Source organism: Mus caroli, unplaced genomic scaffold, assembly GCF_978045245.1.
Source record: "Mus caroli unplaced genomic scaffold, Mus_caroli_1 scaffold_16, whole genome shotgun sequence".
In the NCBI taxonomy this organism is placed as follows: domain Eukaryota; kingdom Metazoa; phylum Chordata; class Mammalia; order Rodentia; family Muridae; genus Mus; species Mus caroli.
In genome coordinates this window covers 27,843,959-27,856,990 of record NW_028227271.1, presented here as the reverse complement: position 1 = coordinate 27,856,990, position 13,032 = coordinate 27,843,959, and the positions used below count along the sequence as shown (strand labels likewise).

The 13,032-nt window shown below is 58.3% G+C and overlaps 1 protein-coding gene across 19 annotated transcripts in view; it reads right to left on the bottom strand.

Moving 5' to 3' along the window:
* Positions 1-13,032, bottom strand: part of Plec (plectin) — a 60,660-nt gene that overhangs the window by 22,869 nt on the left and 24,759 nt on the right. For 4 of the 19 annotated variants that reach the window (XM_085831944.1, XM_085831957.1, XM_085831950.1 and 1 more), the window contains 2 exons: positions 955-1,016; positions 539-628 (listed from right to left, as the gene is read on the bottom strand). In XM_085831944.1, the coding sequence (XP_085688070.1) occupies positions 539-628; positions 955-1,016 (152 nt within the window). Of the gene's footprint in view, positions 1-180; positions 505-538; positions 629-756; positions 772-954; positions 1,017-1,628; positions 1,875-4,350; positions 4,562-5,914; positions 6,209-6,818; positions 6,971-11,933; positions 12,631-13,032 lie in introns of those variants that run through there. The other 15 variants (XM_085831943.1, XM_085831949.1, XM_085831951.1 and 12 more) reach the window with 13 other exon arrangements.

Sequence of the window (13,032 nt, the reverse complement as noted above, 5' to 3'; positions counted from 1 at the left end):
CTGGCCCAGCCCCAGGTAGGCAGCATGAAGGACAGCAGGCAGCTGGACACACAGTCATCTGCCTGCCCACAAGCCAGATGTGGGCCAGGCTGGACTGGCTGCAATCCCCAGGTGAGTTGGGTGGGCTCCACGGTCTTGGGAAGCCCAGGTGCTGCCATGTCGGCAGGCACAACCACTCACCAGGCGCACACTCCTGATTACGTCCCGCTCCCTCGGCTGCTCAGCCAGAGCAGGGCAAAGGGTAAAGGGCAGAGGTCAAGATTCAGAGTCCAAGCAGCAGAGAAACCAAAGCAGAGCAGAGCGTGAGGTTACTGTGTTAGAGCTCAAGTGCGGAGAACAGCGGGGGTCATGGCCACCAACAGGCCCGGCCCGGCCTTAGGCTATGATGCCAAAGCCTTGGCCAGGAAGGAGCAGTTGGGGCTGGAGAAGGCTAGAGAAGGTGAGAGACGGAGCTGGACACTGAGTGGGTCGAAGGGGAGAAGGCCTCAAGGAAGGAAGGAAGGAAGGAAAGAAGGCAGGCAGAGGCAGACACACATACCAGGCTGTCTCCTGAGAGGACTTCCAGCAGGGAGATGAGGTTGTGGCCATCACGGAGGTCTTCGTACAGGTCACTGATGTGCCTCTGAGCCTGTGGAAATAGCGGGAAGCAAGATGGGCACAGATGAGGATCCCCAGAGGCACTCGGGCACGGGGCACTGCTGTGGGCATGGAGAAGCAGGGCCACGGAGCACACCCCCGGCCCATGCAGGCACCTACCTCTGCCCTCCAGTGCTACAGCAGAGCCATGAGAGACCAGAAAGAAGAGGAAGAAAGAGACAGGAGTAAGCGTGGGAGGAAAGGACAGAAAATAACAGGTTTCAGAGATGAAAGGGGAGCTTAGGACGGGTGAGAACACCCGGGAGCAGGGGGGCGTGGGCTGGGGAGCCTCCCAACTCATAAGCAGGCACCACTAACCTTGATAAGGTGTTTGTTGACCCACTTGGTGAAAGTTTTCTTCTGCACACGGTCTCGTTCATCTGGAGGAGACAAAACCAGTTTAGCTACAGCCTAGGAAAAACCTAGAGAGGCTGCCAGAGGTGCAGACGTAGTGGCCTGTTATACCAAACTGTACCTGACAAGGCCAAATCCCTGGCCTTTCCCAGATCACAAAGAGGGGGGGTCCACCAAGAAGCCTCCCCACACAGACACCAGAGACCAAGGAGCCCAGGTCTAGCCAGGCCCAGCAGGGTGCTGCTGTTCAAAACCTCCATTGTTTCTAAGACAGGAGGTCTAGAGCCACTGTACAGAGCCCATAGCATACAAGTCCCAGCCTGCCCCACCCCACATGCTGCGTCCCAGGCTGAGCAAGAGCATGGCAGGGCTGGGGCCAGCAGGGCTTTTGGAGGGTAAGTCAAGCCTCCCTGACAGGGCAGCCGACCTTCCCAGAGACACAGAGAGCCCTAGATACCCTGGCTTAAAGCTCAAGGACCAATCAGTATTGGGCATGGCTCACTGGCCCCCATCTTGGAGCCTGTCCCTGAAATCCATACCCTTCTAACAGGGCCCCACCCCACTCCTTGCCAAGACTTCCTGATACAGGAAGGACTCTTCCTGTCACCAGGGCCCTGCCCAGAAGAAATGCCAGCTACCTTTCTTGCCCTCGGAGGCTCTGAGCACAGCCAGGTAGAGGTTGTCCTCTGAGCTGGTTCTCTTGCTACCCAGGCCTTCCGGCTCGGGCACACGGAGCCGGTGCTGAGACATGGTGCTGCCCCGCCCCTTGGTCACCCTGTCCCTCAGCTCTCAGGTGCTGGGCTCCGTCTAGTCTAGGCAGCCTCGTGCGTGCGGTGGTACACAGGCTGCTGGAGGCTGCCGGCCCGCCGCTCTGGACAGTAACTTGTAACTCAGCAGAGGCTCAGCTCAAGACTGAAGTTCTTGTGGCCACTCCCTTGCCTGTGCTACTAGCAAGGCCGTCCCACCCAACAAGCTTTACCCCGCCTTGCCCGCCCCCCAGAGGGGAGTGTCCCTGCGGGAAAGGAGGAAGGCAGCCCCACCCCCACGGCCACACCCTCAGCCCACCAGAAACAGGAAACCCGGGTTTCCTCACCCACCCTACCCACAGCAGTAGAACCTGGGTATAGAGATGGGGGAGGGGGCTGGCCCCAGGATCACAAGGGAGCACATACTATCCCCATGGCCACCCAGAGGGATCTTACATCACACTTAATGAGCAGAGGTCCCCCACCACACAGGGGTGTTAAGAGTGTAGATACAGACGGCCTAGTTCCCTCCCAGCAGAGTGACTGTACAGTAAAGTCCTAGGGGTGGGGACCAGCTGCCTCTCTTCTTGAAGCTCCCCTAAATCATACCTCCTGCACCAAACAGGCATTGTGCCCTACCCAGTAGCCCCTACAACTGGTAGGCTTTCAGGCCCTGCTGAAGGACCTCCTGGGTTTGGCAGGATCTCCCACAGGATCTCCAACAGTCCAGCACAAGCCAGCCCAGCCAGGCAAAGCTCACCTCAGGCAAGAACAGCTCATAGCTCAGTGGTGACTCATCCCAGCAGGGTAGCCCAGCCCAAGCTGCAGGGCCACCTCCCTAGCTGGGTGGAGAAAGGGTTGCAGGGGCAGCAAGGAGCACCCGGATGGGGGCACAGCCAGTGAATCAGACTGGGGAGGGGGCCTGGGTGCTGTGACTCACTCGAAAGGAAGCTGTACTTTGAGGCAGGATGGGGATGTCTGCAGCAGGGTAGGGCTGGCAGATAGCAGCTGTTACAGGTTGTAAACGTGGAGGACCTGAGCAAAGGGCAGGGGCCTCTGGGACTACACCTGTCTAATTCTACTAACATCTAACGTGTCTACTTATAGCCTCTCTGACTCCCTGCGGTCAGAAAGTGGAGCCACCTAGGGCCAGCATCTGGAACTACCCAACCAACCCGACCCACTCTAGGAAAAAATGTACCACCCAGACCACAAGAATTTTCCAGCAGAGGCACTGATGTGATCCAGCTGTGTGCTGCTGAGGAACAACCCCCTTCCCAGAGGCTAAGGCCTCTCTATTCCAGGAAAAATTTGCCCTATGCTGCCCTTGTTGCTTCCCTAATGGCCACAAGAGGGCACCAAAACCCTGTTGGGCGGAGCAGGAGCAAGTGACTAAATCTGAGAGCATGAAGCCCAGGTGTTAGACACCGGAGGGTTCTCCTCAGCCTCCAACACAAGACCACCTAGCTCTTTCCCTTTGGTCCAACAACCACTGCAACCTACCAGAGGTGACTCCTCTCACTCCAGATGCTTTTGGAACCTCAAATCTGACTACACTGGTCAGTGTTCTGGGAGCTTCTCAAAGACTAGGCCAGCAACCTCCTCACCAGGAAGCAAACCCTTGAGAGGGGTGCAGGTGCACCAACAGTGCCTGCACTTCTGATGCGAGCTGTCACTCTGCTGAGGGCACAGGCTCTGGAAATGGGCCAGCAGCTGAGCACAGAAACCCAAGAAACCACTAGAATGTGGGGAGACAGGATCTGACATCAAAGACACACGTGGACCCTAACTCAGACTCCAGCCAAATTACTTTCCAGCGCCTTCATCTTTGCCACTCTCATGTTCTAACGATGCTGTGTGGGAAGTGGACTCAGCCCCAGTTCGAGGTTTCTACCTCCCCTAGCACTCCTTCCCCTGAATATGCTTGCCCTCATCTCTCCAACTCCACCTTGCCCCGTGTCACTGGCTGGAGATGTCTCCTCTCCTGCTCATCCTTGTCACTCAAACCCACAGGTAGCTGTTCCCAAGGTGGCCCAGCCAGCCCTGACCTGGCCAGAGCCCAGGCATGCTCTCAAATGCTGCCGCACACCTTGGGGGGGGGGGCTCTGCCACCTATCCAATCAGCCCCCAGGGACAGTCCCCACCCCAATAGTGTATTGTACATCTGTAGAAAGCAGCTGACCCTCGACTATGTCAGTCTCCCTGAAAAAAGGACGTGATTGTGATTATGGTCCCCTAAGGAATGTTTTCCCCTGCTCAACATACACTCTCTCTTCCCTCTATCTGTCTCTGTCTCTGTCTCTGTCTCTCTCTCTGGGAGAGAACCTTGAAGGCGCCAGGGACAGCACAAGTGGGAGGGCCCAGAGCCCCACCCTCAACGCCTGAACCGCTCTGGGATGGTCCCCATAGCTAAAGCACTAAGCCCAGAAAATCCTCTGGCCCGCCCACTTACCATCCCCCCCCCCCCCTCCGGAGGAAAACCTATCCCTGAGCAAGACAAATCTGTCTTCCTCTCCAGGTGTTTCCGGAGCTTGGAGGCGGGGCTGTACCTGGGCCAAGGAACACCCCATCACAAGCTCAAGGCCTGCCCACCAACCTGAGCGGCCGCACCCACCTACACAACAGAGTTGCCCGTAGAGGTAGCCCCTGCGGACCTGCTCGCAGCCCCCATCCAGCCAGCAGGGCCGCTCCAGCAGGACCTCCCTCTGCGAAGTGAAGACGCCCTTCGCCGCCCACGTCCCTGCCATTGCCAGGAGCCCCGAGTGCCCTGGGCTGCTCGCAGAACACGAAAGCCGTGCCTGTGTTGAAGGCTGAAGGCCCTGGCTTCCACGTTCGCCCCCGCCCATCGGACGCAATACCCAGACCCGGAGAACCTGCCCCTGCTGCAAGCGCCCCGCCCAGTGTGGGCCAGGAAGCCGCGCCCCAGCCCATCCGGAGCAAACTAGCTCGCGGGAACTCGAGGGAACGGGGGTGCAGGTGCCCTCTAGGCCAAAAGAGTCTGGGAACTGTCCAGGGATCGGAGTTTTCCGGGGTTCCTCCTTCCCACGCTCGGGATAACTCTATGACTGTGGGAGTGCCACTCCCAGGAGGATATGCAAGGGTCACCCGCCCCAAGGAGCCAGATCAGCTGAGGCATGGGCAGAGTACAGAATTGCGGGCGACCACGCCCACACCTGGCACTGCAGGGCACCTAGTAAACCAAAGGGGACACAGGGAGCTCTTTCCCTCACGTGGTGACAGGAAACTAAATTGAGCCCAGGCGTCTTGGTACCAAACGAGAAACATCTCCGAGGGGAAGAAGCTCTAGGCCTGTGTATTCTGCTGGATGCCACGGACTGCAGCTGACTCACCGGCTTCTGGGAAACCTAGAGTGACGCCTGGAAAACCCGCGTCCCGGCGATCTTCCGCTGGACGCTAAGCCCTAGCAAGCCCGCTAGGGGGCACTAGGTCACAAACACACTCCCATCAGTCCGGGCCTGAGGTGCATCTCATGAGGGCAGTCCCGCTGGCCAGAAGCCCTGGTGCAGAACTGCCCAATCCCCAGGGACTGTCCCAGGCCCCATTCACTTCAGCCCCACCCCATCCTGCGGTGAGCATGGCCTCCTCGGACTATAGCCCAAGGGCTGGTGACTTTGAGGCGAGGGCAGAACATAGCCTAACTTCTTGCCCCACGACTGGCTCTGATATGCCATGTTGGAGGACACTCAGACAAACTTCCTTTGTGCGACTCAGCCTACACTCTGTGGGCAGGGAGGTCACTAGGCAGGCTTTGTGGCCCTGCCCAGATCAGTCTGTGAACCTGCCACTCTAGTTTCTCACTGCTGTGGCAAGAGAGAAAGGCTTTTCTTTAGAAGGTAGGCATTCCCATAGGCCTATGCCTTCTATCCATCTGTGCCCACCCCACCTCTTTCCATTCGCCTACCCAGGACCTGATGCAAGCTAACCAGCCACAAAGTTCTACCCCCCAGCACACCCCAAGAAGTGGCAGGGTCTTCAATGCAGAGTAGGCACAAGGGGGACAATGGCTTTCACAAACACTGGTATTTCACGCTTGAACAGGAAGAGGAGGGCTCGGGAAGGCAAGGGGCGGGAGGAAGGCGGACCCTCCACCCCTGCCCCGCCCCAGTCTCCTGTCAGGGGCGGTGGCCCATGACAGTGGCAGAGGCAAGGGTGCTTACCTTGCTCATCCTTTGCCTGCCGATGCCCCTTACGCCAGTGCCATACAGCAGCCAGAGTGACAACATGACCCACGACTACCAGGGAGGGAAACAGGCTACCCGACGGCTCCATGGCTGCCGCACAGAATGGGCAGAGCCGTCCTCACCAGGGACCAGCTGCTGCGAAGTCCGACAGCACCTCCCTACATGGAGGGTGCCCCAGAACCAGAGTCCACTCTGGCTCCTGCTGCCCTGCCTTCAGAGACAGCCCTACTGTATCATCTGCACCCAGCCGGGGGACAGGGTACAGTCCCCTCCGCACCAACTGTGCTCTTCTTACCCAGCCTCCTCCCCGCCTCCTCCCTCTTGTGGCTCTTGGCCGCTCCCCACCCACACTCCCTACAGGGCCTAGCTCAGCTGTCTCTACGCAGAGCCACCGACGCTCAAGGTTAACTGGAGCCTTAACCCTTGCCTACCCACAGCCACACCCGCCAGGAGGAGGGGCCTGTAGCTCTTCCCCCCCAAGCCTCAGCCCCCCATCCTAGCCTGGGCAGACTCCACATGGGTCCTCCTTCCCAAGTTGAGCCTAACCAGCACTCCCTGTCCACATCAGGAGGCCTAAACGCTCAGTCTACCTCCAAGGGTGCCCTCTGGGAACAGCCACCAAGCACAGAGGGTGGACAGATGTCAATGCCCAGTCCCTCATTGCCCTCCCTGCAGCTGACCCCACCACACTGACCCCACCACACTGAAAGGCGGGTGGGCTCCTCACAAGCCCCAAGGTCCAATGTGAGGCCTTGAACGGGGTCTGAGGGAGAGCAGGCCAGGTGAGGCTAGGCAGGCAGGTGTATACAGAGGAAAACAGGACGGATGGCCTCCAGCCTAGCTGGGTTCCCAAAAGACTCTGAAGGGCTGCCCCACCTACCGGGCACGATCTTCATTGGGGACAGCGGCAGGAGCCCACTGGGCCAACGGGGAGCGGGTGAGGGGCGTGGGGAGGGTCACAGGCCCCTCTGAGGCAGCAAGCCTGCAGCGGCAGTGGTGAGGCCGGAGGAGGGCACAGCTTTCCAGCCTTGTCAGCAGAAGTGGGGGCAGGGGAGGGGAGCAGTGGGCAGGGGGCCCAGGGGGATATAAATATCCAAGGAGGGCAAGCAAGGCCCGTCACTTGTCCAGACTTAGTACATGACGTATGGAGCCCAGGCTCCCTGGAGTCCCATCTAGCTGGGCGGTCCCACAACACTTAGCCCCCTAGTGCTCTCCTCCCCGCCCTCCCCCAGCTCCCCTGGGTGATACTATAATAAGGAGGTGCCTGGCATCAGGATCTACCATGGATGGAGACAGAAGTGGACTCAGGCTCATGTTCCCCCGGGAGAGGGTGCTGCCCATACCCTGCCCATCTTCTGGGGTGCTCTTGGAAAATGCCACATGGCCAAAGAGACACCAATCCCTTTTCTCCCAGAGAGCTCTGTTCAAGTCACTGGACACAACACCTGGCCCCAGGGCAGACAGGACTGTGTCTCCAAGGTCAGACTACAAGTCAGAGACCTGGGCAACCCAAACCCAGGGCCTAAGTGGCATGAGCATTCACCTACCTCTACCCATCGGGCTGCTCCTCCCACCCCAGGCCTCTCCTGGTACCCCAAGAATTACAGAATGGGGAAATCTCAAGGCTCCCTGCATTCCTACTCTGTGGAGGCACAGTGTCCGCAAGTCAGCAAGCAGGCCTACAACACATCTGCCATATGCAATACTGACCTGGACCCCAGTGCTTCCTGAGAAACAAGCTGCATGTATGTGTGCATCTGTGTGGAGAGGGAGACACGATTCCATCTCCTTCCTCCCAGGAGCCTGATGGCACTGGGCCGGGCCCACTGGTCCTGACTGACAAATGGCTGAGGAGCTAAAGTCTGCTCTCCACCCTGTAACGCTTCCTGCATCAAGCATCGTTCTGTTACAATCTTGAGGACGTCCTAGAGTGTCTCGGCTGTGAGCACGCTGGTCAGAGGAGGAAACTGGGGCCTGGTCATAGTGAGAAGCTGGCCTGAGCTTCCACGGGGTCAAATGAGTCCCCAACATATATGGCCTCGACTAAGTCAACACGGCATGACAAACCAGCCTCGGACCCTGACTGCTGATGTGGGACGCCCTGTTCACACTGAGCCAAAGAGTGCAGGAGGAGGCTGGGCCCACCACTGTCTCATAAACTAGCCTGTGGTGGTCAGCTCCGGCCAGCCAGGGATTGGGCCAACTGGGGTGGGGTATTGAAAGCCCCTTGAGCAGGCCAAAGAGACCCCTGATGACTGTCAGTGGACAGGGACAGAGATAGCCAGGCAAGGTTCAACAGTACAGCCTCTCTCTCAGCAGAGCCCGTGTCTCCACAGCCTCAGTGGCGAGTCCCCCAGAGCCAAGTGCCCTGGCTCTGAGCAGCCCCCCCACCACATTCCACACACCCTGAGCTAGCTGTGAGGGGCCATGCCATCCCTACGTCCGGGTGCTGAGGTCATGAGAACCACTAGTAGGTGACACGCGGTCCATCCTCCCTCTCAGGGACCTGTCCCCTGTCTGTCAGCTGGAGACTGGCTTTCTAACTTCTCCCTGAAGCCTCCACTCCTGCTGTGCCCTACCTTGGCCTAGCTGGATCAGCTCCTCCATGCTGTACCTATCCATAGCTGCTGGCCAGGATACGCTGCTCCCAGAACCAGCAGAGAGGAAGGGAAGGCAGGAAGGAGGGGAGGGGTGGGAAGCAAAGGGAGGGCTTGCTCATGCCCTGACCTCCACACCCAACAGTAGCTCCTCCTCATGACTAACTAAAGGGTCCCCATCGTCAGCCAGACCAACAGAACCCAAGCCTGGTGACTGGGATCAGTGGGTAGCCTGGGCAAACCAATCTGAGGGTACAGAGGAAAGGCCTGCCTCAGTCCCTAAGCTCTGGGGTTTCAGGCCACTGGCCTTCCCTACTGACTCTGCCAGACACAGACCAACGCACCCCACAGCATCTCCTTCCCCCATACCCTTTCCCTGCCACCCCCTCACCCACACATCTAGCATCCATATGCTAAGAGGCACATTCCATGTAGCCACATGTGTGCATGTGTTCCTGTGCACACATACAAAAACACATACCATTTCGGCGATCCTAGGGATCAAACCAGTGCCCCGACCACTCTGGGCCAGCACACAACTACTGAGCCACGTGCCTTGCCTCTGAGATCCTCCGCTTAACTGGGTTCCTTTTTAGTTATGGTAACATTATGTTATTTAATTATGTGGTGTGATGTGGTGTGGTGTGCGTGCGCGCGTGCGCGCGTGCTCTACAGCATGAAGGTAGAGAGAGACCAGAAGACAACTCAGGGGAGTCAATTCCTTCCTTCCTCCTTGCAGGACCAGGGATCAAATCCAGCTCCTCAGACTTAGCAGCAAGCACCTTTATTTGCAGAGCCATTGTGCTGGCCCCTGTCTACTCCTCCTCGATATTCACATTCCCTCAGCCCCCAAAGCTGACCCCTCCCTTACCCAAGCCCCCCTCAACTATCTCAGTTCCTTTAGTCTGAGCAAACATGTCATGTCCAGACAGTCCACACTTCCTCCAATCCCGCTGTCTATAACCTGGGAAAGGCAAACCTGATTTGTCCACAACCTGGGTAAAAACCTTCCAGAGTTCTTCAGATTCCTTCCCGCATCCTAGCACGGATGAGCACCTGCCGAGAGCCACAGCCCACCTGAGCAGTGGGCGCAGGAAGGCGGGGCAGCGCTGCAGCCTCTAAGCAGGCCACACAGTGGACGACCACAGGGAAAGTCCGGGTACATTAGCCACATGTTGGCATGAAAACGGGAGAACTGATGTCCACGTGGGGACTGTTGCATGACGACCCTCTGAGAACACACGCCTCAGAGTGCTCAGACACTTCTGGGCCAGTTCTGAATTCTGAACCAGACAAGATACTATCTATTGGAGTGAAAATGAAATTTGCATACACAAACCGCTCCAGCAACTTTATAACAAGGAAATCTCTGGGCGCCTCCTTCCTCATGGTAGCTGTCTTAGCTGACCAACTTCTCAACTGTCGGGTTGAGCTCTCTGATTGCTCCTAAAGCCACCTCCTACCACACTCTCTCTCCTCACCACATCTGAGACCGCAATATATGACACCCTCTACATAAGTGTGCTGACTGGAGATGGGAGGGAGGGGTATTCCCAATTCATTCTGCCAAGTGTCAGGCTCCCTGGCCAGGGTTATATGGACAGAGGTAACCCATCTAACTGGGACCATGCTGGTCACCAACATTGCTGCAGCACAGACTTAATGGATAACCCACTGGAGGGGCCGAGCTATAAAAAGTGACAATCTTGTTGGCGTAGACCAGACTGGCCTCAGACTCAGAAATCCACCTGCCTCGGCCTCGTGAGTGCTGAGATTAAAGGTGTGAGCAGTCACCACCACCCAGCTCACTCACTCATTTTTATTAACCCAAAGGAGCCAGTGGTTTTAGGTGGCACCATCTCTGCCCCAGCCTGTACTCAGGAGCCAGCCATAAATGCCCCTGCCACCAGCCACACCCAGCACCTAAGGCCCAAACTCAGTCCTGGGGGGGAAGGGGGGGTGAATCCGCCTGGGGCCCTGACTCAGTCTGAAGCTGGAGCTGATTTCCTGTTGGAAACTCTGAATTGCCGCAAGCGGTTGTGGCTGGGAAGACTGAGTCACCTCCATCAGAGACAGGGGAGGGAGGGTGCCCCCCCTCTGCCCACTACTACCACACCCAGAACCCCCTCCTAGTCCTGCTGCCAACGGCTGGCCCAGTCCGGACACGGACAAGGAAGCAAAGCAAGAACAGCAGGAGAGGGAGGGCTCCCCTCTCGCTCACCACACCCAAAAGGACTGAGCCACAGCCATGGTTACAGGGAAGCCGGAGAGGCCATTGACTTGCCTAAGGCCATGGGGAGAGCCCGGAGGCCATTCAAATTCCCTGCCCCTTCCAGCTACACTCACCACTCCAACAAGCCACACAAGTCCAACCCAGAAAGACCACGACTGAGGCTTCTGCTCAGGCAGCTGTGCCTGACAGAGGGTCTACCCTCACTCTAGACTCCCTCCCCCACTCCCAGAGAATAAGTCCCTCCCACATTCTAAGGCACAAAGAGGGAGGCAGACAGATACCGGGCTGTTCTGATGCCTGCGATACATGGATACTGCTGGAGGTCCTGGGATGCCCTCAGCAGGCATTGAGGACAACGTGCCTCAGGAGAGCCTGCACAGGCATCACACACACCGAGAACACATAAGCCTATCCAAGTCCTGATGGTATAAGGGCTTAAGGGCAGAGGGGGTACCTTCTGGAAACCCTTGGGCCAGTGGTTGTTGTCCCATCCTCTAAGACCTGATTCCCAGCTGGGGGGGGAACCAAACCCTCACCCAGACCATGGGCTGGGTCAGCATCCCAATACCCTGACCTCTGCCCTCCTAGGCAGTGCTCCTGAGCTGTGCCCTTCTTCCCATCTCATCTAGAGCCACTCCACCTCCAGATCATGGCCAACTCCCAGCAGGCCAAGCACCCAGTCATGGGGGCCCTCAGTACTGCTCATGTAATACAGAAGCTGAGCCACTTGGCCATAGGGGAAGACAGACTCAAGCCTCAGTGGACAAGCGGTTTGCCTGAGCCAGTCCCATGCCAGCAGATCTTCTATACACGCCCACTTCTGAAAAGAGGGGCCCCTAAAGGGTGGGGGAAGGAGGTGGGGGCAAGGGCAAGGACAGTGCCTGAGAGGGGTACAAACAGGACTATGCCAACAGCTGGTCCTGCCAGTCTTAGGGCGTTCAGGCCCCGCCCTCACCAGGATTTGCCCAGAGGAGCACAAGCCACGTGGGTCCATTGGCTAGAACACCCATCACCCTCCAGCAGAAAGGGCGCCACCTGCTGATATGAATAGAACCCATACACACAATGTGCTGCCCCCCAGAGCCCACCAGACCTAAGTCCCAACACCAAAAACACCTACAGTCACTTCCCATCCCTCACGGCCTGGAGCCAAAATTCAGCTGACCTGTGGCTGGGGCAGGCTCCGGACCTGGTCTGGCCAGGGTCCCCACGGTGGTGGCAGACACCACAGGGGTTTCAGGTGCCCCCTCCTCACGCTCCTTCCTGCGATAGACCTGCCGCTCCTCACGGGGAGGGTCCTCAGCTGGCAGAGGCCCCCTCTTTGGTGGGCAGCCTAGGGGACCTTGCATGGTCTGCACATGGGGGGAGCGACGACGTGCAGGTATCACCATGGCGACAGGGCGGCGCACGCGCTGCAGAGAGGCAGGTACGATCTCCGGTGGCAGGTGTAGGTACTGGCGTAGGTGGTCAATGCCCTCGTTGGTCAGGTACCAGTAGAAGTGGCACCAGGCAAAGGTCTCCCGCACCAGGCCCCGAGCTTTCAGTGAAGCCATGGCACGCATGACCTGTAGATTGGTGACGCCTGGCACATGGGGATGCAGGCTGCGGGGTCGCCGGTCCTTCTTGGCAACCATCACCCCCTCACGGAAGAGCACCTCATAGATGGCCCGTAGCCGGTCCAGCGGCATGAGCATGCCAGCCACCATGGCTGCTGGAAGCCTGCCGGTCAGCACAGGGTGAGGACAGCAGGTGGGGCACAGCCAGGAGGCTGATGAAGCTCCTTTGGCACAAGATGCAGCAGGGGCCACTGGCAAATAGGCAGGCAGGCTCCGGTTCTAAGCACAAGGGCGCAGGCTCAGGGGCAGTGCGGCTCCAGAGCCTTGCTCTGTGAATTCCTGCGCCGGCAAGGCTGCCTGTCTGAGCCTCCCGCCTGCCCGCCCTCCAGGACGCCTGGGCCGGCCCCCTCTGACTCAGCAGCAGGGCCGGCCCCTCCCACCCACTACTGGCGGGGGGCCCCTTGAAGAGTGGGGGGCACCAATAAACTGCCCCTCCCCACCCGGGCCACAGAGCTCCAATGTCAGAAATTACATGTGTTTCTAAAACAATTGTTCAAGGTTCTCAAGACTTTGTAAAGGCAGGATGGAGTGTAATATGGATCAAGAATCAACCCCGCCCCCCTCAGAAGAGAACAGATGGGCAGAAAACAGGGAGCAGAGAGAGCAGGAGGGTCCTCATCATAAGGACAGCATCCCCTCACTGTCATC